The sequence below is a fragment of the Martes martes genome (genome assembly GCF_963455335.1).
Source record: "Martes martes genome assembly, chromosome: 4".
Classification (NCBI taxonomy): domain Eukaryota; kingdom Metazoa; phylum Chordata; class Mammalia; order Carnivora; family Mustelidae; genus Martes; species Martes martes.
This window is the reverse complement of record NC_137891.1, coordinates 178,623,304-178,651,185: the sequence shown is the minus strand read 5'-3', so window position 1 is coordinate 178,651,185 and position 27,882 is coordinate 178,623,304. Positions and strand designations below refer to the sequence as shown.

The 27,882-nt window shown below is 52.0% G+C and overlaps 1 protein-coding gene across 1 annotated transcript in view; it reads left to right on the top strand.

Annotated features, from left to right (window-relative positions):
- The window catches only part of IGSF21 (immunoglobin superfamily member 21), a gene marked incomplete at both ends in the record, with an annotated part of 234,315 nt that overhangs the window by 78,979 nt on the left and 127,454 nt on the right, over window positions 1-27,882 (top strand). The window contains one exon of the mRNA XM_080801557.1: window positions 20,319-20,431. Coding sequence (XP_080657683.1) covers window positions 20,319-20,431 — 113 coding nt within the window. The remainder of the gene's footprint in view (window positions 1-20,318; window positions 20,432-27,882) is intronic.

Here is a 27,882-nt window from a genome sequence, read left to right as displayed (position 1 = left end):
TTATTTGACAGAGAGAGGGAGAGATCACAAATGGGCAGAGAGACAGGTAGGGAGAGAGGGGGAAGCAGGCTCCCTGCTGAGCGAGAGTCCGATGCAGAGCTCGATCCCAGGACCCCGGGACCATGACCTGAGCCACAGGCAGAGGCTTAACCTACTAAGCCACCCAGGCACCCTCAAAGCCCCCTTTTCAATTTCGTTTAAAGCAGACTGAGCTTGGAGAGACAGGATCTGAGAGGACTTACAAAAGCTTCCTCTTTCTGGGTGACTCTGGAGAAGTTTTAGTTTATTATGGTATTGATGTTATGGACTGAATATTTGGGTTGGGCTCAAATTCGTATGCTGGGATCTGACCGCCCCTCCCCCCGCCCAAGGTGATGGTGTCAGGAGGTGGGGCCTCTGGGTTAGGTCACGAGGGTGGCATGCTCAGAAACGAGATGGGTGTCCTTGTGAAAGGGACCCCAGAGAGCTCCCTCACCTGGCAAAGACACAGAGAGAAGAGCCCATCGAGGGGACAGGAAAGGGCCGTCACCAGACCCTGCGTGTGTCAGCTCCTTGATCTTAGAATTCCCAGCCTCCGGAACTGTGAGGCCAATTTCCATGCTTCATAAGCCACTTAATCTCTGGTATTCTGTGAGAGCCTCCCCAACTGCCTAAGACAGACATAACTAGAGTCATTAGCATCTTTTCATCTAATCAGATTAGAGAGTCAGTTCCAGAAACCCCAGAACCAACTCAGGAAACTGAGCCTCAAAATCCTCTTCCTCTAGACCCACTCTGGGGTCTCGAAATCTGTGTGAGTCTGGGTTCTCCAGGGAAGCCGAGGCTGAGGAGTCCCACGGTCTGCCATCTACGAGCTGGGGACCCGGGAGAGCCCGTGGAGGTGATTCCGTCCTGAGTCCAGAGACCCGAGAACTCGGGGAGCCCACGGTCAAGGGCAGGAGAGGATGAGAGGTCCCAGCCCAGGCAGTGAGGCTGGAGATAAAGAAGCAAATCCCTCCTTCCTCTGCCTTTTGTTCTGTGTGGAGGGCCCCATGGATCGGGTGCTGCCCACCCACTCGGGGGTAAGCTACTTTACTGAGGCCCCTGATTCACAGCTAATCTCCCCCCAGAAGCACCCTTATGGAGGCCCTGGAAATCCTGTTTCATCTGGGCGCCCCATGACCCATTCAAGTTGACACATACACTTAACCCTCACGGTTTGCATTTACAAGGCCGGTAATACCAGTATCAAAGAATCCCACTAAATTTTTTTTTTTTTTAAGAGAGAGAGAGCGAGTGCCTGTGAGCAGGGCAGGGGGGAGAGGGAGAGAGAGGAGTCGGGCCCCTAACCAAAATGAGCCACCCTGGTGCACCACCCTCCTCCCCGCAACTAAAATGTTACGGGGGGAGTGGGGGGCGGGAATTCCGGGCTAACAACAATATCTTTCCCTGTTTGAGGATGGAGTGGGGTTTTTTTTCCCCCCTGTACTTTTACTGGTATTATTTATTTTCTACAATAGACAGATGTTCTTGAAGTCACCAACAGGAGAAGTCATTAAAGATAAAAATATTGATAAGAGCAGGCTGTGTCTCTTCGTCCAGAACCCAGTGGGAAGTTACCTTCTCCGTGGAAAAACCATCCCATTTGTACAGCGGACGTTTGTCATCCAGGTCTTTCCCCAACTCCTTCTTATCTTGCTGACAAGGAGAAGGATGAAGGGGGTTCTGAGCAAGTGTAGCTCACAGGAGCATGACTCCAGCAGTCCATGGTGAAGGGAAGTAATCACAAGCAGCCGCTTTGGAAATAAAACAAGAGACCGATCTCGTAGCCAGTGGGGGAGTCTCTCAAGTGTTTTGATTCCAAGCTCTTTTGACACCTTAGAGCTCCCATGTGAACCCCAGGACCACTGGCTGCCTCAGGGTGACCTTCACGCAGGATATGAGTCCAAACGTCCAACATCAGAGTCAGGGATTCGTGAGAAAGGTACAGAATCCTATACCTGTGGGATTTTTCTTCTTGGAGCTTGTTCTGTAGGATGATCTCTGTTAATGTTGAAGGATGGTCCTGTGGACGTGTTTTCATTAAAGCAGTGGATGGCATCTAAGCAGTGTTTAGCTTACCGTAAATACTGTAAAATGCTGACGATTCCCCGACACTGTTTCCGGTGCTGGGGACACTGCAGCGAGCAGACAGACGAAGTCCATCCCCTCCTGGAGCTGACATTCTGATCAGCGGGATAGGAGGGTATCTATCAATCCTTGGTGATAAGTATACATAAATTAAAACCACGTGTCAGACAGAGGCAGAGTGTTATGCAAAGTAGAGTAATTTCAGGGATAGGAAAGAAGTTAGGTGGGAATTCTAGAGAATTTTAGACTGGGTGGTCAAGAAAGGCCTCTGTGGGTGGCGGGGTTTGGGGGTCCATGACAGAGAGCAGGGATCTAAAGGAAATGAAGAGGCAAGACTTGCACATAGCTGGGATGTGACAGTGTTCCAGGAAGAAGAAACAGCAGGTGCAAAGGTCCTGAGGTAGGCATGAGCTTGAGCTTAACTTATGGAAAAACAAAAAAGGCCAGTGTGGCTGGAATGGAGTGAGCGAGACGGTGTGGTAAGAAGCAAGGGAGCGAGAGCCAGGCCGTCCGGACCACAAGAAGGCTTTGGCTCTCACTGTCCAGTTAACTGGGAGCAGGCGAGTGGTGTGATCTCGTTGATCCTTCCAAACACTCCCAAGTGCTGTGGTCTCAAATAAACATGTTCTTTTTTTTTTTAATATTTTATTTATTTATTTGACAGAGAGAGAGATCACAGGTAGGCAGAGAGGCAGGCAGAGAGGGGGGGGGGAAGCAGGCTCCCTGCTGAGCAGAGAGCCCGATGCGGGGCTCGATCCCAGGACACTGGGGTCATGACCTGAGCCAAAGGCAGAGGCTTTAACCCACTGAGCCACCCAGGCGCCCCTCAAATAAACATGTTCTATCAGCAGCTTAAAACAACACCCATGTCTTCTCTCACACTTCTGTAGGTCCGCAGTCTCCAGTGGCTAAGCTCACTTCCCTGCTCCGAGTCTCACAAGGTCAAAACCAAGGTGTTGGCCTTCTGGGCCCACCTCTGGAGGTTCTGGGGGAGAATCCACTTCTGATCTCATTGGGGCCACTGCGGAATTCAGTCCCTCATGGGTGTGGGACTGAGGTTTGTGTCTCCCTGCTGGTGCTCCATGGGGACTGTTTGTTCTCTGTTCCGACGGCCTGTCCACATCCCTTCTCTGGCCAGCAAGGGCATGCCAAGTCCTTCTTGGACCTTGGCATTCTCGACCTCCACCCATGAGATGTCTACTAGCAGGAAACCTACCTGAGTAGGTGCGAGTGTCTCTCGTGGAGAACTTGAAAATCCGGAATTACAAAGTCAGGGCAACAATTCCAATCTCCATTACACTCTTGCTGAGCATTTATTAAGCGCTTCTGTATTCCTAAGACTTGTTGTGCATTATGGAAGGATTAAGGGAGAAAAAAAAAAGCAACAGTGGAAATTTTCATCTCACCGGGGAGCTGGGACTAATGGTGCAGAAAGCAAGCCATGGATTTGGTAGAATACAAGAGCACTCGGTGCTTAAGCACGCAAAAGCATGCCGGAATCTGCCGGAAGGTATGGTTCTGTGTTTATGCATCTCCCACCAAATTAATTCATGGCTCTTTTCAAACGCCTGGGCCCAGTGACTGACAGGTGTTTCATAAATATTTGTCCACTAGGTGGATGAGTCCATGGGCTTCAGTTTTCCTCCCTGATAAATGGGGTATTGGCTTCCCCACAGGCTTGTGGGAAGATCAGATACAGAAGGGCTTGTCTTCTTGGAAAAGGCAAAGCAGGTTCAAATGTCATGCTTTTTGAGAGATGTCAAAAATTGGCTTTGATGGGCCCCTAGGAGAGAGATGTGGTGGAGGGGGAGAGCATTCACCTCAAAGGCAAGTAAGTGGCCAACTTTCTTATGGGATATCCTGCGTGCCCCCGGGAGGGAGGGCAAGGGTTCCAGGGGGCGCACGGGCATGCTGAAGGCAAAACCTTCGTCGTCTTCATTACCTCCCAGCAGGCCTCCCTGCCCAGAGCTGGCTAAGGACAGAGATCAGCTCCCTTGGGAAGAAAGGGGGCTGGCCAGTTGTCCCTTGGGGCTAAGATTAATATTTTAATGACACAATAGTCTTTGTGTGTCATACGCCCAAACTGGAAACCACCTAAAACATCCCTCAGTGGTAGAATGGATAAATGAATTGTGGCGTCTCATACAACAGAACATCACCCAGGGAACTTTTTTTTTTTTTTTTTTTTTTTTTTTAAAGCACAAAGTTCTGATAAATGCAGTGCAGAGATGAGTGTCACAGACGCCTGGCTGAGACAAAGTAGCCGGACACAAGAGGGCACCTCTTGCGTGATTCTATTTATACGAGGGCCAAGAAGCAAAGCCATCTATGATGGCAAAGCCAGAAGAGTGGTTATCCTTGGCGTGGGGGTAGGGCCTGGCGAGGAGCTCGGGGGGAACCCTCCCGGGCTGCGGGGAGCTTTCTGTGTTTTCATCTCGGGGAGTGCTTCCGTGAGTGTGTGATCTGTAAAAATTCATCGAGCTGTTCACTTGAGATTTGTGCATTTTATCATAAATTCTCCCTGTAAAAAGAAATAAAATGGTGCCCACCGGGGTAACGTCGACCACGTATTGGGTGATATATTAACGCCGTCCGTCTCGTCTCTCCGACCCCCGGAGGGAGACATCCGGATTCCTAACTGGGTGGATGAAAATCTGAAGCCTCCCATTCCCAGAGTTAGGATGCCGTAGAACAAGAGGCCGTGTGTTTGCAGGGTCTGACTGAAGCCCCTTCCTACCAGGAGGGCTGGCTGGCGTGCACGCAGCAGGCTTACCATTCTTGTGTGAGTTGAACTAGAACTGTCATTTGAGTTTGCTTTGTTCTGTTCTTGCATTTGTATCCCTGTGACAAGCTGGACCCACACGGGGTCTGTCCAACTCTTCCCCCGACGCCTTTCTGTCTTTCCCGGGAAGCCTCGAGCCCCAGAGGATGGGAAGGAAGGGAAGGAAGTGTCTCCTACTTCCCCCGGACCAACCCTCTTGCCCCTCATCAAACCCCTCCACTCAATAAGAGGCTACGATCTGTACCCTGGCCTGCAGCAGGAAGACGTTAGGTGGTGAACGGATCAGCCCCCAATAGCCTTCGGGTGACGAGAAGGCACTCTATAACGGAACAGCTGTAATAGGTTGATGTTTATCTTGCAAGACATGTGCGTTTAATAAAGTATTAATATGAAGACCAGATTGCTTCTCCTGCCAAGCAAGCAGGCTGAGCGAGATTAGCAAGGAGGGAGGCGCCGAGGGGTCTCCTGGGAGGAAGGAGCCCTGAGGACTCTCTCCTTTGTGAGCTAGAACTCCTTTGCTTTGCAGAATAAATGCATTTTGCCCAGGGTGACCATAAAGAACTTTCTCCTAGGATTCTTGTATCAGAAAATCAATGTAGGTTCTGGAGGGCAGGAAAGATGTTCTGATGGAGTGAGTTGATCCATGTCGGTGGGAAAGAAGCTTGGGTGAAATTCAGCCGTTAGGCCCAGCCGGTGCAGGGATCCTGTTGAGGGAGAACTTTCCAGAGATCTCCATTCCCAGCTTCACATGGCTGGGTGTTTGGAGACTCTCTCTGTCTCCCATGCCTGCAAACTTGCAAGCGCCTGTTCATACCTTCTAGATGTTTGCTTGCCTCCCTATTGACATTTGGGGCTGGACAGTTCTTGGCTGAAGGGAATCACCCTGCTCATTGTAGGGTGTTGGCAGCATCCCTGGGGTCTACACAGTGGGCGCCCATAGAAGCCCCCACCAGCTGTGACAGCCGAAAACTTATCTCCAGATATCGCCATATGTGCCCCCGGGGTGGGGAGTGCAGAAATTGGCCCTGGTTGAGACCACTCTATTTCTGATGGTTTCTGGAATGATAATTTGAAATCTCATGGACCAGAAAATTTCCACCCTGCCTGTAGAGTCTTAACATAGGGGCTTCGATTCTGCCAAACGAGCCCCCGATCATCAGTGGGAAACTCTGTCACTTGAGTTTCTTCGGCAGCTGGTGCAGACCCAGTGAGCAAAGCCAACCTCATTCAGAAGGCCTGGAAATTGACGGTTGAAGGAAACCGTTGTTACCGAGCAGATTTCCGTTTGCAAATTTCCAGATCCTTTGGTACCAACGTGAGGGAATCTGGTCTAATGCAGGATGCCTTTTTGGGAGAGAAAAATAAAAGATCAAAAAAATTAAGGATTCCTTTACTGTGCCTTTAGCTTCTGAGCCCAGCAATTAATTCTTACATGCTAAAGGACTTCTGTGTTTATGAGGCATTATTATTTAATGTAGACCTATTTTAAATTGTAATTTTTTTCATTAAGTTGCCTCGTTTTACTGATTAAGACCAGTTTATAACCCAGCTTAGACTGTGTTCCTTGAGTAATAACTATTTTTCTTTCAAAATATTCCTTAATAACTTGTCACCCATATTTTAACTTTTATTCTAAGTCAGTGAAGCCTCCCTGTGGCTCACGAGTCGGTGCTCGTGATCCTGCGTGATGTCTGAGGATGCCAGGCTGCCAGGCCCTCTGTGTGCTTTGCTTCAAAAATCCCCATGGAGGAAACAAGCTGGTATCAGCTAGTGCTGCTCAGCCTGTATGCTCCCAAGGCTTATCTCAAACAGCCAACAAAAATGGGCCATCTGCCCCAAAGCCTTCTAGCACAGTCCTCAGAGTGGCCTTGCTCGGTGGAAGACGGTAGAGGGCGTGGGGGAAGGGGCGGCTGTGGCAGGGGAGTGATGACCAGGCTGGTGGTGCCTGCTCCGGTCCCAGGTGCCAGACACTGAACTAGGTCCTTGCAGGGGCCGGTCTCCCTGCATCTGCCTTGTCCCCGCCCTTCCCAGCCCTAAGAAGGAAGGATGAGTATTCCCATTTGGCAGAGGTGGAAACAGACCCAAGGCAGTGAAACAACTTACTTAGGGCTGCGGGGTTGGCTGTGACCATGTCATGCTTCTCCCCATGTCTGCCTGGTTCCCGAGCCCGAGACCATAACCTCTCAGCACCAGTGCTCCCTGACATTATCCCCATACAGAGGGGGCCAGCTTCTCCAGTGGCGCTTTTCAGATCACTTTCGCCTCTGGTTTCTGTTTGGCATCACCATTGCCCAGAGCAACAAGCACTGTGAGCCCTTTTTTCCAAGGAGACCACTGAGGCCCAGAGAGGGATGGGGACTTGCCCTCTGTATCCACGGCAGGACAAGCTGGGTCCTTGGCTTCAAGGCCTGGAGCCGTTTCCTTTCCTTCCTGCCACTGCCTGTGGCTTCCACATTGGCAGCTGTGCAGGTAGCCCTGACTGGGGCAGCTCTGACCCCCAGAGGTAGCACGCGAAGGCAGAGAGAGCTCGTCAGGCATTTCCTGGGCATCCTGCATCACATGTCTCTCAGCCTTCTGCCTCCCAGCGGGCCCAGCTGTTCTCTGGATGCTGGGCTGACCCAGAGATAAAGCAATGGTGATTCCCCTCACCCACGCCCAAGGACACAGAGAAAGTTCCAGGGGGGACGGCAGGCTGTCAGATGAAGCCTGCTGGAGGGAAGACGATGGTGTGGCAGAGGGGTTCACAGGACTATGCTCAGGAGACTGGGATCCTGGTCTTAAATTGCTTGTTGATTGTCTCTTTGACCCGGGCCATGGCCCTCCCCTTCTCTGGGCCTCAGTTTACCCATCTGTCTAACAGAAGGGTTTTGATTTGAGAAGAAGGCCACTTCTCTGTAATGGGAAGAGTGCTTTGGGAGCCCAGCTCAATGACACGGTAGCCAGGACCATTGGTTGATTTTGTTGCTTATTTCTTTATCTGCCGGTTCACTTGGTTTTCACCGAGAATCTTCTGAGTACCTACTAAGTACGCTTTCTTAGTGGAATGTGTTGCTGCAACAAGATCTCAGTGGCTTAAACACAGTCAGATTTTATTCCTCACCCATATCATTGTCCATCGGGGACCATGTGCAGGAGAATGTCACTCCCTGCTGTCATTCAAGCACCCAGGCTCTTTCCCCCTATGACTCCGCCCCCTTCCAGGTCCTTAGTGCCTCCTCCATCCAGGCAGCTGGCACAGAGAGAGGGTGTGGAGGATGGCACAGGCCGTTCCCAGGGCCTACGTCTAGAAGTCACACTCCGCTGCCAGGGTTTAGTCACATGGACCCACCATACTGCAAGGGAGGCTGGGAAATGTCACCCGGGTACCTGAGGGAGGAGGGATAGGGCTTGGGGATCACGCATGCAAGCAGGGCAGGCACCGTGTATAAGACAGAGCAAAGACAGTTTCCCACCCTGGAGTGGACTCGGGTGGAGGAGCCTGGGACGAGCAGAGCGTGAAGTTCCAGAGGGGGACCTGCTTGGCTGGTCCAGCACCAACATCCTTCTGTCAGCGTCCTATTGTCAACCCAGGACTTGCTGCCTCGTGAAGCTTCTCCCCAGTCCCGTCACCCTCCCTGACATACATCTCAGAGGCAAGGGGACTGACCAAACAAATCCTACCTTTCTCAGTCCTCAGTGTCTCCCATCCACAAAATGGGAAGAAGAATGGCCCCCGTTGGCTCTCTAGGGAACTGGAGGGGTATCAGGTGTCTGCAAAGGGTCACAGAACAGCCTTCCCCAGCCTTTTTATTAATAGTATAACCACATCATTATCAATAATGAAACACAAATTAATAATAAATAAACAAACTAATGATAAATAATACATACGTCATGAATAATACATTAATACTACAAGGCTTTTGAGCATCTATTGCCTCTGACAGAGGGGAATTTGATTAGCTGGCTGGAGATCACAGAATGGGAATATTTCACAAGAGCCTGGAGGTTGGGGCAGGGGACGGAGGCCCAAAAATGGCAGGCACATCTCCCCACAAAGCCTGCAAAATGTTTGAGGCTTCTGGTGGGTCCAAGCTGAGCCAGGGGAGGTGAGAATCAGGAGTCTGAGGGTGAGGACTCCCCTTCTCGATGTTCTTTCATGATCCAAATTTAGGGTGAAAATCCATAGCTCAATAAGGCAAAAAAAAAAAAAAAAAAGAAAAGAAAAAGAAAAAAAAATCACAAACAAATGAACAAACCAAAAATAACCCTTCCAACCCCAACAGAATTGGATGTTATGGCCAAGGCTAGGCCAGCTGAAGTTATCTGTAGAATTTATTAGTTCAGCCATGGATTTATTCATTCATTCATTCATTCATTCATTCATATGCTTTTAATGCTATCAGTGTAGTCAACAGCATGCTAAGCCCTAATTATATGGTTACTGAGACATGCTTTTGGTTCCCCAAGTACTCACAGTCCATGGTAGTAGGAGACAGATCGGCCACAAAGGGTATCCATGCAGTGTGTTAGGGTTATAATAGGTGCTCCGAGGGGAGCACTTAACCCCAGCTTAGGGGTGCTGGGCACGGGCTAGATAAAGTAATTTAGGATGGCTGAGGCTCAGCATACAAACGGTGGGGGGACAAGAGATGAGCTGAGGAGGAGGCAGGCCATGAGTGAGAAGGGAAAGAGTTTGACTTCATCCCCCAGACAAAGAAGGATGTGGATCGGAGTATGACATCAGTACACTAGGCTATAGCATAATCTTCATTTGTCCAGGGCTGCACGGCTCACTGGGTGCTGTCATATGCATTGTTTGTGGGATGGCTCATCTGCTACCTCATTTGTACAGGACACTGGCTGAGCACCTACCACATGCCAAGCATCATACAGGGAACTGGAGATGCACACCGGGTGCCTGACCTTAAGAACCTCCCAGTCTTCTGGCAGAGACACACACAAAGAATCATGTGCTACATTACAATCGGTGTGGACGGCTATGATTGAGATGTTTACAAGGGTCTGGGAGCTCAGAAGAGGGAGTATCAGACTCAGATAAATCCAGGGAAGGGGTGACTATTTCATTGAACCTGGAAGGACATGTACAGATTTCACTAGGTGAACTCAGAGAGGGCCGTTCCAGGAAGAGCAAAGAGCACAGGCACAAAGAAGAGCCTGAGGGGGTGTGGAAGGGGTGGTGGGTGGGTTGCACGGCGGCACAGACGCGGCAGGAGACTGATTGAGTTGGAGAGGCTGAGAGAGGCGAGATCATTAGGGGCTCGGCTGGCCATGACAGAGTCTGAACTTGATCCTGAATTGGAAGGCAATGGGGTGGGGAAATTGAATGGCATTAGCCAGAGAGGTGTTGTCATTATATCTGCATTTTAGAGATGTCCCTGAGACCCCAGGTGGTGGTGCCTTTGAGTGCCTGGGCTGGAAGGTGGATATCAGCAGGCTGGCTGAGCAGGGTCCTGGGGAGAAATTTGAGGGGCCCAGACCAAGGCAGGATCGGTGCCGGGCAGACACAGTTTTGAGAGCTATTTGGGAGGAAGAATTGATCCATCCTAGAGACAGGTGAGCTGTTAAATTCTGTTCTCTCAGAGGCTTTCTTTTCTTAAAAGACCCCTACCACCCTCTGCCCCACCTCTCAACCTGGTTCCTGGCTGGGAGAACCTGTTAGCCCAGCATGGAAGGTGTATTTCACAGAACGCTCTGTACCTGCCTGAAAGATCTGGTTGCAGTAATTGTTTTGTTGTAATAATATTTATTACGATAGTAATTATGCGGCACAGGGAGCCCAGGGAGGCTGTCATCAGTGCCACGCTATGGTATTTATCTTGATGAGATGGGGTGACCTCCTTTCTTCATGAGTGGTGGTGCATGGAGCTCTGTTATCACACGGAGATAAATCCCAGCCCCACAGAAAGGGGAGGGTGTCATCGGAAATTTATGTGACCCCCGACTCCCAGGGTCTACCCCAGCAGGGTCTTAAATCCAGGTGGTGGAACTGCTGCCACCACCTGACTCTGTCTGCCCCAGGTCACGTCTTGGTGAGTCCAGGCTGATTCTCCCAGGGGAGTGGGGTCCATGAGACCCTGCCTCACTTCTGCATGCCTAGCCACAGAAGGAGGCGAGACACTGTCCCTGCCCACCTACAGGGAACGCCTAGTCTGATGGCAGACACAGCCCTTTGATTCTTCTCTAGCTACTTTACATCAAAAAGTGATGGCTTGAGTGACACAAAACAGGTACTTTGAGAACACAGTAACTGTCCAGAGCTGGGATCAGGGGACTGTATGTCAGGGATGTGATAAAACAAATTCATTCATCAAGGCTTGGGGTCTCTCACGGCCCTGGAAACATTCTCAGACACAGATTCCTGGCCTTCCCAGCATCCTCTGCTGGCTTTGAACTTGAAAATGGCCTCAGCTACCAGTCATCCTGCTATTTCTTGTGGAGGTGCTGTGTCCTGCTGATCTAGCCTGGTGTCTGACCCCGCCCACTTGGAGCAAGGTTTCCCATGTAATTCTGGGCACCCAACCCTCTGACTCACCCCTGTTTTTAGCTTGCTTGCCATTGGAGAACAATGGGCTGGGGGTGGGGGATGGGGAAGGGTTGTGTCCTGTGGGAGGGATGGCAAAGGAGTACCAGATTCAGAATCAAAGGGCCGGCCTGTGGGTACCTGAGTGGCTCAGTCAGTTAAGTGTCTGCCTTTGCCTTGGGTCTTGGGGCCCTGCATCAGGCTCCCTGCTCAGAGGGGAGTCTGCTTCTTCCTCTGCCCCTCCCCCAACTCGTGCTCGCTCTTTCCCTCTGCCTGCCACTCCCCCTGCTAGTACTCTCCCTCTCTATGTGTCAGATAAATAATGAATAAAATCTTCAAAAACAAAACAACAACAACAACAACAAAAACCAAAGGGCCGGCCTGCTGAGCCTGCTTCTGTGTAATCATGAGGAAGTCATTCTGTATCCCAGAGCCTCTGTCTCCTTACCTGTAAGATGGGGACACCGTCCCACAGGGTTGCCATGGTGATCAGTGAGCTAATAATTACCGATATCCTTTGAAAATCGCCAAGCACTGATCACATGTCTTTGACTCTGTTTTGGGTTCCTTCAGCACATATTTATGAAATTCCTGTTAAAATACCAGGAACTGTTCTAGTTTCTAGGGATGAAGTAGTGGTTAAAAAACACAAAAGTCAGGGACCTCTGGTGTGAAGTGAAGAAGATCAGCCTCCCTTTATCTCCCACTCATACGACTGTGGGACCTGGACAGAATGTATGGACACCTATTTGGAAAAATCAGAAACATAAATACTAGCAGGTGGTTTGAACACTAGAATTTGAAGTGCCCCTGAAAGAATGAGTATGAATAAGTCTGTAAACCAGACTCTCATAAGGTAGTACTTAAAATGTCCAAGATACAAACTAAAATCACTTGACACAGAAAGAATCATGAAAATCTCAATTCACACAGGCAGACAATCAGCAGGCTCCAGTGATGAGGTGACAGCTGTATTGGAATTATCTGACAAGGACTTTAAAGTAGGTATTATAAAAATGCTTGGACTGGCAATCACAAATAGTCTTGAAACAAATATTAAGATAGAAAGGCTCGGCAAAGAAATAGAAGGTATAAAGGAGAACTGAATAGGAACTCCAGAACTGAAAAACACAATAACTGAAATGAAAACCCACCAGATGGACTCAGTAGCAGGACAGAGATGACTGAGGAAAGTCTGTGAACTTGAAATAGATCAACAGAAATTATCCAGTCTGAGCACCAGGGGAAGAAGTTTGAAATACACATGCATGTGCATACACAAAGGCTTCGCTCTCATGGAGCTTCCAAACTGGTTGGGTATGGGAGAGGGCAGAAGGAAATATCAGTAGACGATAACCAAATAAATATGTACCAGGGTGTAATAAATGTTTAAAAAAGAATAAAGCAGGGTAAAGAACAAGAGAAGGACAGGGATACTATCTCATGAAGGTAGTTGGGAAAGGTCTCTCCAAAGAGGTGGCAGTTGAGCTGCAGAACTGAGGGGTTGAGCCCTGTGGATATGGAGGGAAAGACTCTTCTGAGAGGTGGACCAGCAAGTGCAAAGGCCCTGAGGTGGGGATATGCTTGGAGTTTTTGGGGTTGGGCAGGGTTCATTGTGCGTGGGTGGAGGGGATGAGGAAGAGAGTAAGGGGAGATGAAATCAGAGAGGTGGGTAGGACAAAGGTGGGAGCAGGGATGCTAGTTGGGAGGCATTGCAGTAGACCAGTGACAAATGGTAGTGGCCAGGTCCAGAGAGGTAGCTAGAGAGGGGGAGGGGTGAGGGATTGGATTCTGGGTATATTTTATAAAGATGGCAGACCTTGCAAGTGTTCCCAGAGCTAAGGGGAAAACATCACTTCCATTCTGGACCTGTTCCTTTGAGGTAGCTGCAGACATCCAAGAGTGAATCAGGCAGTGATGTGGTGGCCTATGTTCAGGGTCCCTAACCCATCTGCTGCAGGGTACCTGGTTACCAGTGTTGGCAGCAGGACCACTGGAAGCAAGGGAGACCGGATGCCAGCTCTGCACAGTGTTCCCAGGAGAAGCAGGATGCTGTTCAGAATGCAGCAGTGCCTCTGTCCCCTGACCACTGAGCCTGTCACTTCCAGCAGTCACCTTGCTCGGGTGGACACCCACTGTTTGCCGCTCGGGGGCCCTGCTCTATGGTGGCTTAGCAAGTGGCATTCCCTGTGGATTCTGTTGCCTCTCTTCATGGCTCGTGCTGCCCATGGTCTTTGCTTTACTCTATCTGTCTGTCTGCTGACCCAGTCAGTGTGTCTTACATCCTTCTATGGTGGTCCACCGCCCACTGCTGATTTTCTCCTTTGGTTGGAGTTCTCCTGCCTGACCCTCAGGGGAGACTCCCTGGATACCCAAAGGCAGTCCAGGTAGACGTGGTCAGAGAAGCGGGTGCAGAAGGCACCTGAGTCTGTGGAGAGCCCTGGCCAGGGCGACATCACATAAGGCCACAGGGAAGAGTTGCTTGCACAAGGGTTCCCCTGGGAAACCACCCACTCTAACTATGGGACAGTCTAGGGCATGGGCACAGTCCATCTGTGCTTTCGTCCAACAGAGACTCTGATTTAGGCATGATCCGGGCCCATCAGTACCACAGCATCTAGATCCAGCTCGTGGCCTCCTTACTGGTCAATGGTCGCCAAAGAAATCATCACAAGCCCTTCTCTGTGTCCTAAGTGGGAGGGAGGAAGGGGTATGTTGGGACCGTGGCAGCCTGGGGAGTCAGGAAAAGTCTTCCTGAGGAAGTGAGATTTCCATTAATCTTTGCAGGTGAACGGCAGTTTCCCAAGCCAAGAGTGGGGGTTCGGGTTGGGGGGACCACCTGTGCTAGGACCCAGCTGTGAGAGGGGGGCTGCTCGTGAGGAGGAGTGGGGGCTGGACAGGGAGCTTGGGCTGGGCATGCACCAGATGTCCCCAAGAGGATTCAAGACGTTGCCCATGGAGCGAATGGAAGCTCTGAAGGCTCCTAAGAAAGCCAGGGGTGTGCGTTCTAGAGGAAGCAGCCTGGCTGCTGGCAGAGGATGCTGGAAGGGCATGAATGGTTGCAGGAAGTCGAAGCCGGACCCCAGTCCACAAATTACTTCCTTAGCCACCAAAGCCTGCTGAATCCGTGCAGAGTCAAGCACCAGGGAGGAGGTCGGCATTGACTCTAGCCATCCTTGAGTTGGTCAAGGGACGTATGGTCACCCTTATTGTTGAACTAGGTGGAGAGGTTTCAGCAATGTGCCAGGGCCATCCACGGGTCGTGGTGCAATTGTAACTAGAGTGACCACCTTGTTTTGGTTTGTCAGGGACATTCTGGTTTGGAGCTGCTGAAAGTCCCTGTCCCGGGAAACCCGTCAGTCTGGACAGACAGAAACATCTGGTCAACCTGAATATAACTGCTCTCTCTTTTCACTGCATCAAGGCAAGCCTGGACCCCTCCCATGGCAGCCCTCGCTGGCCCTCTGAGCTGGACAAGGGGAGAGGGAGAGAAGGGGCGCTGGGATATGACAAGGCAGGTTTCCGGACAGAAGAGCTATTTGTCACCAGCTCGTCCGGGGTGGGCGCCTGGTTCCTAAATATTGCCTGTGATTTTGCTAAATGTATCTTAACAGGAGTGGCGTAAATGCTGTCAGAGATAGAGGGGGAGAGTGATGGCCCCATTCGGGATAATGAACTGCTTAGTTAAGATGAATCCGGCTCCACTCCTGATCCTGCTTCTTGATACCGTGCTTGGGGGCTTTCATGCAAAAGGCTGATGGGTGGCAAATTTTTTTTTTTTTTTTAAATTTATTTATTTGTTAGAGAGAGAGAGCGAGCGAGCACAGGCAGACAGAGTGGTAGGCAGAGGCAGAGGGAGAGGGAGAAGCAGGCTCCCCGCGGAGCAAGGAGCCCGATGTGGGACTCGATCCCAGGACGCCGGGATCATGACCTGAGCCGAAGGCAGCCGCTTAACCAACTGAGCCACCCAGGCGTCCCAATGGGTGGCAAATTTAATGCAGAGAAGGACAGAGCTCCGTCTTTAGCTGGTGGCTGATTAATTGAGAAATTCACTCCTTGGAGGAATGGGGTTGAGTCGTACCAGGAAGGAAGGGGGCAAGATTTGGGCTCAGTTGCCATCTGACATGGGATTGATTAGAGCTGGAAAGCCCTAAAAATCCAGTTTATTCCTCATTTTCGGAAGAGGGAGACTGAGGCCCAAAGAGCGACAGCCTGCCTGAGGTCCCAGAGCTGGTTGGCAGCATAGCTGAGACCAGAACTCAGGTTTCTTGGGCTCTTTTGACTATGCTCACCGCCTCCTGGCTGGTGGATGAGCCCATCTCCCCAGACCCCTGCCTGCTCAGCTGCTCCTTCCCACCAGCCCAGACTTGCGCAGTAGCGAGAAGCAGGGTGGGGAGGAGACAGGTCCTCAGTCCTGCTCAAATCTCTTCTCTAGGGTTTCCTGTCCTCTGCCTTGAGGGAAGGATGACATGTCGGTCTCCTGGCTCTGATCCCTGGCCGCCTCTGACTCTCCTACTCCTTGACCAACTTCCAGATGTCCGACGTCACTCTTCCCACCTCTATCCAGGACCAGATGTCTCAGCTGGACAGTGGGAAGTGGGAAGGAATGGAGGTCTGGGAAGCCAGGAAGCACGGTGCCCGCTCACCCTGGTCAGGAGCGCCTCCCTATGTGGGCAGGGCTTTACTATGCTGTGATTATTCCCATGTCTGCATTGCACCTGGGGAAACTGAGTCCCGTGGTGGCCACCTAGCTTGCCCAGGTCACTGCCGCGTAATAGAGCGAGAAACTTGAGCCAGATAACTGGCTTCAAATTTGTTGGAGGCACGTGGGTGGGGGAAGCAAAGGAAGTGAGGGAGGAACTTGCAGAGAAGTGTTCAGGAGGTGATGGGACTCAGTGAAACGGGAGCTGGAGAAATGTTCGCCGGACCTAAAGGAGAGCTTCCCATGTGTTTTTCTTTTGCAAAAACCTCCTTGGCCGCGGACCCTTGCCGTCCCCTCTCCTGTGTGTGACTGTGTCTGCAAAGGTGATTTCTCACCTGTGATCCAGGTGTTGATTGGCGCTGACGGGATCCTCTCCTGGTACATCTATCAGAAAATTGCCTTGTCGCCTGCCTCTCCCCTGCCTCCCCTCATGCCTCCCCCCTGCTCCCCTAGTGATCCTCCCTCCAGACCCGAGGCTGCCATGCCCACGCATCACGCACCACCTGAGGCTTGTCCTGGCCTCGGATAGGAAGCACCCACACCCTGAACTTCACCGTTCCTGCTCGGTGACAGCAGCATTCGTGGGCCAGTGGGGCGGCGGGGGGGAGGGAGAGCCCACACCACCTACACGTAGGAGAGCTCCAAAAGCGGTCCTTGTCAAATCTCATTTTCATACTCCGCTGACATTAGTGGAGCTCGCATTCCAGAAGGAGAGGCAGATGTGCAAACAGACAGCTACACGCCAGTGTGACACACGCAGCAAGCACGGTGTCGCACAGGTTGTTGGGAGTGCTGGTGACTGAACGGGAGCTGGGGCGCTGGGACTGCTGGAATGTGGCGTGCCCGGGGTGGAGATTTTAGTCCCTGTGTGGTGGCTGGAGCCCTTCCCTCTACTCCCTGGGGCAGCTAGGCTGGGAGCTCTCACCCTGGCCCCCATCCTCCGAGCAGGGGGACCTCGGGAAGCAGAGACAGTCCCTTCTGCCTTGGGTTAGGGGCCTGTTCCTGGTGTGTGTTCCGAGGGATTGAGCAGGGCCAGGAGGAGGGGAGGCACATGGACTCAGGGGCCTGCGGTGGGCTGAGTGCCCCCCTCAGCTTTGTACCCTGCCTTCACCCCCGACCCTGGTTCTCCTCCTGCAAGATGCTGAATCAGACAGGATCCAGAGTGTACAGTGTTATGAAAAAATGTCCTACCACCCTGGCCCAAACTGAGGGAGGACCCTGAGCACGTTCCAGCTTCAGGGCTTTGCCCATGTTGCTGTTCTCCATCCGGAAGGCTTTTCCCCTAGATACCTGCATGGCTCACACTTGCCTTTAGGCTGGCCCCCTCAGAGAGGCCTCCTGGGCCACTCAGTCCAGAGCAGCCCCTGCTCCGGGGCTCCTGATGCTCTGCCCTGGTTTACTTTCTTCATGGCATTTGTCCCCACCTGCCATATTTCCCATCATTTACACATTTGACTGTTGTCCCCTCTTCTGGAACGTCAGCTCCTTAAGGGTAGGATTTGCCTGTTGCATCTTTTGTGCCTGGAGGAGTGCCTGGGACTGCCTAGATTCCCAATAAATATTTTCTCACGAATGAAGGCAGGACAGAAAGCTGGAAGGAGAGGAGTCATGGGGGTGGGGGTGGCGAGCATGCTTAATTTTGTTCTGTGCTGTGTTGGTAATAGAAATCTCGTTGCCTGAAACATCTATTAGAAGCTCCCAGGCTTAAGGCATCAGAAGCACCACACTCATGCTCCCTCCTAAATCTCCTCTTCAGGGGTCCCATGTGCCCCTGCCCCCCATTCCTGCAATGCCGGGGGCTCTGCACTGCTCTCACCCTGCACGCCTCTGAGTCCTGTGTCCGGGACCTTCTGCCTCACTTTGTGGGGCCCCTAACCCAACCAGCAGTTACCAGAGCTTCAGCTGTCCCCCCCGGTCTTCACCGGCTTCCCACCTGTAATTCCCCCCTGGTTTGCCAACAAATGGGGACCCTGCAAGCTGGCACCTCCGTCCTTCCCTGCCCCAGCCCGCCTCACACGCATGTGCCATCAGCACCCACCGTAGGCTGGCTGCAAGATTTACCCAACTGAGAATGTGTGCTTCCCACCTCCTTCCAGTGGGAGGGAGCCCCTCTCTGGTCTTGAGCTCTTCGGCCATCTGGCTTGCAGCTTCGAAGGTGAGACCCTCAGGGAGGGCAGCCCCACTGAACAGGTGAGCCCGGAGGTCCGCCCAGGGCTGGGAATGGCCACAGACAGGATCAGGTACTGGACTTCTGCCACAGCCCCCCAGAAACACCCTGCCTCCTCCCTGGGGTTGGATGTGAAGTGTCTGCCAGCCCTTCCCCTCCCTCTCCATCAGGAGACAGGCTATACAGAGCCTAGTGGTCAGAATGGAACAGAAGGTCGGGCATCTGTCCCAGCTCTGTCACTTACAGCGTGTGACCTTGGTGGGTTAATCTGCCTCTCTGTTTCCCCATGGAAAGTGGGAATAACACTGGTTCCTCTCTCCTGGGGTTGTCAGGACAGGTAAATGAGTGGTTTAACCCAGGGCCTGCCTCAGAGTAGGTCCCATGGAAATGTGACCGGTTATTACTATTTCCTGCTGAGGACTGGCTTGCCCAGGGTCGTCTTGGTCATTGGGCTTCATCCCACTGAGGACAGTGGGATGTTTGTCATGGTTGGGGACCCAGCTGGGCTTGGGGACTTCCCCGATGGTCCAGACTGGAAAGGTTTCCCTCCCCTTCCATAGCCCCCCACCTTGACCTGCCCACTGAGGGTGACCAGGTCGTGAATCTGCCTCCGAACTGTGCCTGCCTAGAGGACAGAGCAAAGCTGGGACCATCCTGCTTCCCGGATCATGGCCCTTCTCACAGCAGGTGGGAGCAAACTTGGGGGCTAAATGAATGATGAAAGGAGGGGACAGAATTGGTCCTTCCAGCTGGTTCCAGTCCCTGCTCTCAAGGACCATGCAGGCTCTGTTGAGGCTCCCTGGAGGTGAACCCCTGCCTTACCCCTCACCCTGGCCTGTTGGGACCTGAAGCCTGGTACCACACAAGTCGATTCTGACTCCAGCTTCCAGATTGATCCTGTAGAGCTCGATTCTTGGTTCGCCCCCCGCCCCCCCACCCCGGAGTGTTGTAACCATTACTCTCCAGGCAGGGGTCAGGGCCCTGGGCTCGATCCGTTCAGGTTGCTTGCACAATTGAAATCCCCAAAACCATTCTGGCTAGTTTTCTCATTAAGACAATCGGACTGGATTGATCCATTAGATCAATGGATGGACATCAGCCGGCGGGAAGCCAATCAGAGAGGCCTGGACGATCAGCCCAAGAATGAGGTCCCCTCCCGAGCTGGAGTGAGCCTGGCCCTCCGGGATGGGGCTGTGGGAGGCAGCAGAGAGGGTCAGAGGCCTCTCCAAGCTGGACTTGGGTGTGGGGACAGGAGTGTGCCCCAGGGGGTGGCCACCAGGGGCAACTGGGGGCGAGACACAGCATCTGGGGCTTGCTGGGATGTGGACTCCTTCCAAGGCTGTGAGCTCATTGTCATCCCTTTGCCACCGTGGCCTCGGGGGGAACTACCTCTCCCCTTAGGTGGCACGGTATGTGACACGGGAGATTAGGAGAGCTCCTCGGGGAGCTCTTCCCCTTCACCAGCCGTAATTTGGTTACAAGGCTCGGGATGGAGGGGTCTGGGCACCTAGAACACCGTTACCCGATGTGGGTTCCATGGCATCCTGGCGGCACAGGATGGTGACAAGCCATCAGGGATGGCTAAGAGAAATCCTAGGTTAGATGCATTTCAACAATGTCATTTCCTGTGGGGCTTCGCTGGCTAATTTGAATCAAGACTCCATAAAAGGGGAGAAGGAAGGAGCTATATTGTTTGACCACAGGACCGTTTCTCTGGGACGTCTTGTAGAACCACATGGAGGCATTTTCTCCAGCTGCCAGCAGGTAGTTTGAAGGGAAAATTGATGCCAAGAAAAAGTGTTTTGGGACTGGACGGACCCGCAAGGACCAGGGAGGTTCTTAGGGTGGAGTTGTTGATGAGAGGGAAGAAGAGAGTGGTGAGAGGTGTTCAGGCGCGGGGACCGATCCCACGGGCTCCGGGGCGAACAGCACCCTCCCCCACAAACAGCGGTGCTAGCTCTCTCCCGCCCTGCCCGGTCAGCCTGGCCCTTCTGCTCCTCCCATGCCCTCACCTCCCTTCTCCTTTTTCTCCTAGGCTACCTGACTGTCAACATTGAGCCTCTCCCACCCGTGGTGGCTGGTGACGCCGTGACCTTGAAGTGTAACTTCAAGACGGATGGTCGCATGCGTGAGATCGTGTGGTACCGGGTAAGTCGCCGCAGCTCTCCCTTCCGCGCCGCAGCCAGGGCTGAAGGCAGAGTCCCCAGAGTCCCTCTGGAGTCTTCCGCAGGCTTGGCCGTGTCCTCGGTCCCAGATCTGTGGGGTCCTCTGCCCTCTTCCCAAACCCTTCTCCGAGACTGCTTTGTTCAGGCTTCTCCTCTGTCCTCAGGATCTCTCTCTTTCTGGCCTCCTTGGTGTCCCGAATGTGTCCCCGTGCTCAGGAAACCCCAGCGATACCGAGTGTGAGCACCCTGTGGGCCCTGGTTTACTGTGTAACAAGTAAGGAACAACGAAAGCTGGAATTTCAGGCATGAGGCTCTGGGTGACGGCGTCCTGCTTTCTTAAAACCAATTACAGACATAGTCCGCCTTCTAACTTGATGACATGTAGGACTGTCCTGGTGCCTGGCACCCTGAGCTGGGTCTGAGGAGGGCTGCCCACCTGTCCAGGGCCCAGCTATTGGCAACAGGAGGACCAGCTATGGGTATAGGATGCAAGTGTTGGACTTTTCAACCACTGATGGGAACCTTCATGTGTCTGAACCGGGCACCCCAGCCTGGTATCCCTTGGCCACAAGGTAGTCGGGGCTGGCGGGGTTCAGGAGAAGGTCCAGTTGAAACTGACATTCTTGCCATGCCCTGCTCAGGTCCACACAAAGCAAGATGCCGCCCTCTTGGGAACGGGCCGGGCAGAGAACTTCCTTCCCGTGCTCTAAAACAGGGTTTGGCAACACGTGTCGGTGAGGTCCGGATAGTAAATATTTTCCTCTCTGGGGACCGTATGGTCTGTGTCGTGACAACTCGGCTCTGCTGCTCTAGTATGAAAACAGCCACAGACAATGTGTCAACGGGAGGCCATGGCAGGGTTCCAATAAATCTTTATTCATGGACTTGAGACTTGAATTTCGTATCATTTTTATATGTCACAAAATACTCTCCTTTTTTATATTTTCAACCATTCAAAGAAGTAAAAGACCATTCTTGGTTCATGGGCTCTGCAGAAACAGGCCGTAAGGTGATGTGGTCCAACGGCCATGGTTTGCCAACCCCCGAGCTAAAACAACACTTGTCTAACCTCTGTCTGCTGCATTGCCCTTTCTGCAGATGAAACCCGTAGATGACACAGTTGAGTGGAAGGGCTCGGGATGGAGCAGATGGAGCGAGCAGGTGCGGGGTGCAGAGTGCGGAGTGCAGGGGAGTGGGGCATGGGCAGTTTGACGACCAGGCTTCTAGAACTGGTTCCTTTGCTCCTTCACCCTACTCCTGCATACACGGGGTGGAGCTTGGAAACCCGCGTTAGCAGATCCCACTGGGGATCATCCCTTTGCCACCATTCAATGCCCTGACCCAGATCTGCGCTCCTGGGTCTCCTCGCTCTCGCTCTAGCCTTGTTCGTACCCTCCTGTCCTTACCGGTCCTTCTCGCCTTCTTGCTCTTTGATTCCTCATTTGCTGGTTTGTTGGCTGTGACTTGGGCTCCTTTTAACCAAAATCATTGTTCTCTATCTTAGCACTGTAGCCCCTCCCACCTGAAATTGCCTCTAGGATCGCCCCCCCCCCAACCCCACCAAGCCTACCTAAGCTCTCCCGGCAGCCTGGGCCCCACAGGTGTGAACCTGACATTGAGCACCCCGCAGGGCCCCAGCGTTAGATGAGATTGCCATCCTGGGTAGATCAACAGGCCTAGAGAAAGTCAAGGCATACGCTAAACAGTGCCATGAACTGAATCACTAAGAGGCGTATTTACATGATACGGGAGCTACTTGGCTGACACACACTGCGAGCATCTCATTAGCACCTGGCAGAAGGACCGGGCTAAATTATCTGCAGCTCACTGCTAACGAAGGGACTGTCTCTCTCTCCACCATCCCTAGATGGGATCGGAATGAAGGGAAGCAGAAGACCCACCCAGCTGGCAAAGAGGAATCCAGAGACCCAATGGGAACAGTCGATGGGGGCAAGGCTAGCAGACAGGGAACTACCAGTGGACATCTCATTGCCTTGCCAGCCCTTAAAGCAACGGTCCCCATTCTGGTTTGAAATGAAATTTTGAAAATCTGCCTGCGGAGGGGGCCGCCAGGGTGGGGGGAGTGCCAGCGGCAGGCCCAGGTGTACAAAACCAGAACACAGGGCTCCACCCTGCATCCCCCGACGATGAGGGAGAAGGCCGGGGCAGGACAAAGACGCCCAGCTTTCAGTCCAGACATGGACTCTTCCTCCCCATCTGTACCCCCGATGCTGAGGCTCCCCCATCACAATCCCCCCACCCCGTCTCTCTCCACCCTAGCCTGCCATCACGTTGATTGCCTTAAACATCAGTTGCATCTCTTACGGTGTCAGGCCCTGTGTACTGGGCTATGGTAGGCTGCACTAATTAATTTATTTTACTTCATTTCACATCCTTTGACTGCGTGCCTCTGGAGTGGGGAGGGGGGTATGCAGATGTATGCAAATCACATGCAAATCGCCCACTGGAGCCAAATGTTTGGGCCCTTGTGATTCTGTAGCTGGATTGAGGGAGCAGGCTCAGCTGACTTGGAAGTCTCCTTGGGACCAGGGGAACCTCGCGTGCCCTGTCTGTGCTGGTGCGGGTGGGGGCAGAGGCCGGGGGGAGACTCCAAGGAAGTGTCCCCATGCTGCCAGTTCTCTCTCTGCTGGCTGCCACTCTGGCCTTCCCCCACCCACCGCCTCTTTTCCCAAGGAGCCAGCTGAATGGAGAGAGATAAGAGCTTACCAAGATGGGGGCTGCAGGAGCCAAGGCTCCTTGTGGAGGCGGGGCCCGGTTTCCAGAGGATGTGGGAGATGCAGCAATGGGGGCCCCACTCTCCTCTGGCCAGAACCCCCTCCCCACCAGTCGAGCCTCTGCATCTCCATTCTCCCACCTCCAACTCCCTGCAGCTGCCCCCCCCAAACAGGGAGCTGTCCAGCACTGTTTGTTTTCTGTACGTCTGTTCGCTTCCCAGCTTCCTTTGCCCATCCTCCGTGAATGAGCTTACAGAGCCCGGCTTGGAAGGAAATGAATAGATTACACAGACCCAGCCAGGGCTGTGTCTCCAATCTCTTTAGAAGGGAAAAGCAGGGCATTGTGGGGAGGCCGCCACTGCCCGCTCAGCCCAGTGGGTACAAAATGGCCCAAGACGTGTAAAGCCCAGCAGCCTCCCCTCTGGTCCTAAAGACATTATCTTAGCAATGGAATCATCCTGAGCTTTCAGCAGTGTAATGAATGGATTGGATTCTTTGGGTAGATTGGCAGAGCTGGTGAAATTGTTTGAAGCAAAAGGGATCACTCCCTTGGGGTTAACAAGACCTCTGGCTGAGCATTTGGGAAGGTCTCACCATGTGGTTGTCTTAGGAGTGGGGTAAGGGGAAGGAAGGGAGGAGGTGGCCAGGCCCTGCACCTTGGGCACTTTGCCCCAGAGTCTGCCCAGTTTGTAGAAGAAAATGCCAAAACTATAGAATAGACTCAAGAAAGCATCTGCAATTAGGAGACTCTGTGTCTGTGCTGTTCAATATGGCAGCCACTACTAGTCACATTGGCTATTTAAATTTAAATTGAATTAAATCGGATCAAATTAAATTAAAAATCCATGTCTTTAGCCAGGCTAGCCATATTTCAAGAGCTCACTAGCCACATGCGGTTGGTGGCTACGATGTTGGACGGGGTAAGTATGGAACATTTCCGTCATCACAGTACGTTCTATTGGACAATGTGCTATAGATATTTGCAATTTTTTCAGAGGCCTCTGGAATATTCTGTGCTTTCCTGGCAAGGGAATAAAGGTGACTGCTCGTGGAGCCAGTTTTCTAGGCAAACTTACTCTAACGTGAAGTTCTGAAAAATGAATTGTATTCATTGTGTGTTTGTATTTGCCATCATTAGACTGGGGGGAGGGGCATGGGAGGGATAGGCAGGGCGATCATCATTCTCAGAACACTTTTTTGAAAACGGAGAGATGTCAAGAAGGTTGACAGGCACCCGAGGTCCTGGGTATCCTAGTTGTCTGTCAAAGCCCTGTTCACCCTCAGGATGCCTCTCAGCCCTCCTCCCATCTCCCCATGCTTTCTCTACCATTGTATGGCTTCCTCTCCCAATTTGAATTTCCCAGGTTCATGCTTTTTCTCTAGAGCGCTGCAGAGGCTAATAGAGCAGGGGTGCAATTCCATACTTGGCCAGGAGGGGATGGTCACCTAAAAAGCAAACTACCCTAGCATTAAAGTCAGGACTTGGTTCTAGAAAACAAATGATTAACAATATTCTTTACTTAATCATTTCTATCCAGTTGCATCTATAACTGGGGACTAATCCAGTAATGCTACAAATATGAATCTGGGTGACTAATATTATGGAGCCTTTACTATGTGCTAGGCACTGGGTATGTAACTGCCTTCGATTCTTGCCTTGACATTGTGAGCCCGGGTCTGTTACATGGGCTCTTCAGATGAAGATACTGAGGCTATCCAAAGAGATCCTGTCTCAGCTCGTGTCGCCTTACCTGACTTCCGCAGAGTTCTAGACGTTCCCCTCCTCCATGATTCCTCCATGATTCCCCTACACGCCAGCTCTTCCCACTCTGTGTCAAAACACCTCTTTGTCAACTGAATGGTGAACATCTCAAGTTCAAGGATGAACCTTTCCCCCACTGTATCCATAATGCCTCGTGCGGAGTCACCTCAGTTAAGTGTTTGTTAAGTGAACAAGTGATGGAGCTATGGGTACAAATGTAGACCGTGTCACGTAGCCCACTTGTGTTTTGGGTGGGGCATGTGTGCGCAGCTGATAGCATCAGTCTGCGGGGGACAGTGGGTCTTTGTATGCTCGGGGGGCTTGGTGGAGTGTGGGAAAAATAGGAACATTTCTTATTAAGGAATACTGTCTAAACTCATTTAGTTGGAGGTCACCTGCCCAGCAGGCAAAGCCAAAGGTCTGTTTATATCATAGAAATCCATTAAACAGCCACAGAGAATCATGGGAGCTTAACCTTTCATGGCAATTTTTATCATCTTTCCTTTGTTTTGTCTTTTTCCTTCACAATTTGTTCCCGAGAACTGCGCTGGGCCCAGGTTACAAGGCCACAGAAAAGAGAGCCATGGAAGGAGATAGAGAGGGGAGAGATAGAGGGCCACAGTGATAATGCCCTGCTTTCAGGACCCCTGTATCTCGCTTCTTTCACCTGGTGGGGAGCATGTGCCTGGGTGTTTGTTTCACGGTATGGGTGCCTTCTCCGTGATGCTACCTGGCTGGAGCGAGCTCCCGCCCAGGGGCTCTTCTCAGTGCCTGTGCGATAGGGCTGTGGCCAGTCTGGCCCATGAGGCTGGGAAGGATAAGGGGGCTGAGACGTCAGGATATTTGCATATGAGTTCAGGGTGTGTGTCTGGGCAGTGACCTAACCTTTCTGTATTCTAGAATCCTCATGTGGAATTAGGCATGAAAACACCTACGTTGTAGGCTTTGAGAGATAACGTCTGCAGCCAACAAACCCAAGGCTTGACTCCTTGTGGCACCTATTCAAAATGGTGGCCATTGTCCTAGCATGTCTCTTGGTGGCTTAAGGTTGAGGAAAGGAAATTATAAACTCAAGTGGAAGATGTTTTGGGAAGATCTCCAGGGATCGTTAGATTCCTTGAATTCCATCCTCCCTCCTACAGTCCCAAAGCAGACAGGGAGAGACAACCATTTAGAATGGTACATCCTTTGTGTCTTTGCGGTTACGCTGGTGAACTCAACTGGATTTCAATTCTTGGAAATGTCATCACATAGCTAAGCCATGTCAGTGGATCTTAGCTCTTCTCTCCCCAAAGCAAAGAGTTATTTTGAAATGGTTTTACTGGCATTGGCTCTCTTTTAGTGTAAGTCCTTGACAATGTTTTGTTGTCTGAAACCAAAATAGAAAGTGATGATCACAAGAGGACATTATGGTCCAATGATATCATCAAGGACAAGAAGGCAGGTACACTCTTGGTGATGAGTAGAGACCAGGTCTCCATCCTGGAGAAGTGAGTCGGACCACCTCTCGGCCCCCTCTGGCTTGGACCCAGGCTGACTGCTCCTTGTACCTCCCCTGGACCCATGCATCCTGATCTAACAGCTCCTAAATCTGCAGGAGGAAGGGAGTAAGAAAGACAAGACACACTCTTCACAGAACCAGGGCCAAGCTGGTCTCTGCTGCCTTGTCCAGGACTCTCTCCATCACCCATAGCCTCCCAAAGGGGCAGGCTCTCTCTGATGAAGACTGCCCCGTGCCCCATCTCACCACCCCAGTTACAGAAGAGGAAGGACAGTGTGCCAGGGAGAGGGCCTGCCAAAGGACAGCTGATTATAACACATAAAGAAGTAAGAACACATTTTCAAAGCTACTTCCATTGCACTTATTTCTTCCACTCCCAGGAACAGGTTGAATCCAACCCAGACCCTTTTCATAGGGCTCCTCCTTCTGGGGGTGGAGTGGTGGAGAAACCCGGATGCTCCCCCTAGAGGTCAGAGTGTGAATTGCAGTTATTGCAGCCCCAATCCCTGGTCTTTAATGGTTTGGCGGTAAAGGGTCAGGAGTGGTCCACTCCAGCCGCTCCGTAGAATTTCCAGAGGGACCTGTAAAAATATGCCATTGGCTGAGATTTGGGGCCTGAGTTCATTTTACTTTGAACCAGTTCCCAGGTGACCCTAATGCACCTGGCCCAACGAGGGACCATGTTCTGGTGCCTGGGAAACTGATGGAAGTTGGCTGCTCCATTCGCTCGGCCAAGATTAATTGATCCAGCATGGAGTTACTGAGCAGGGTGGTTCTAGGCACTGGCTGTGCATCAGGGAACAGGACACCAAGATCCTGAGCTCCTGTAGCTGAGCTTGGGAGAGGAGGTAAAAAGAGAAACAAGCAGGAAAAATACCAGACAAAGGTAAGAGCAGTGCATAGACTTGAAATAGTCTGGTGGGATGGAAAGGGATTGAGTGGTCAGGAAAAGACTCGTTTAAGCTGAGACCTCAAAGGCAACAAGGAATCTGTCTTGCGGGGGAAGGAGGTAGAACATTCCAAGGAGAGAGAGGAGCACATTGCAGAGGAGCTGTTCTGGGAACAAGCTTCGCATGTTCAAAGAACAGAAAGGAAGTCCACCTGCGGGGCTGGAAGGCAGCCAGTTGTAGGGAGCTCAGAGATGAGGCGAGACAGACAGACAAGCAGGACCCTTCCTGCCAGGCCTGGTGTTCCAGGGCACAGGGTCTGGAGTTATTTCAAGGGCAGCTTTGGATCTGGTTCACTTTATTAAAAGGTCACTTGTGGGTAGAGGGTGGAGTGGAGGGGATGGAGTGGAGGGCAAGACTGGAGTCAGAGGGACCGCATGGAGGTTGATCCAGCAGTAACAGGCAAGGGGTGGCAGTGGCTAGGGTAAGAGCTAGGATGGTGGCCTTGGAGTTGGTGGGAAGGAAAGAAGTCCTGTGGTGACCTGCAGG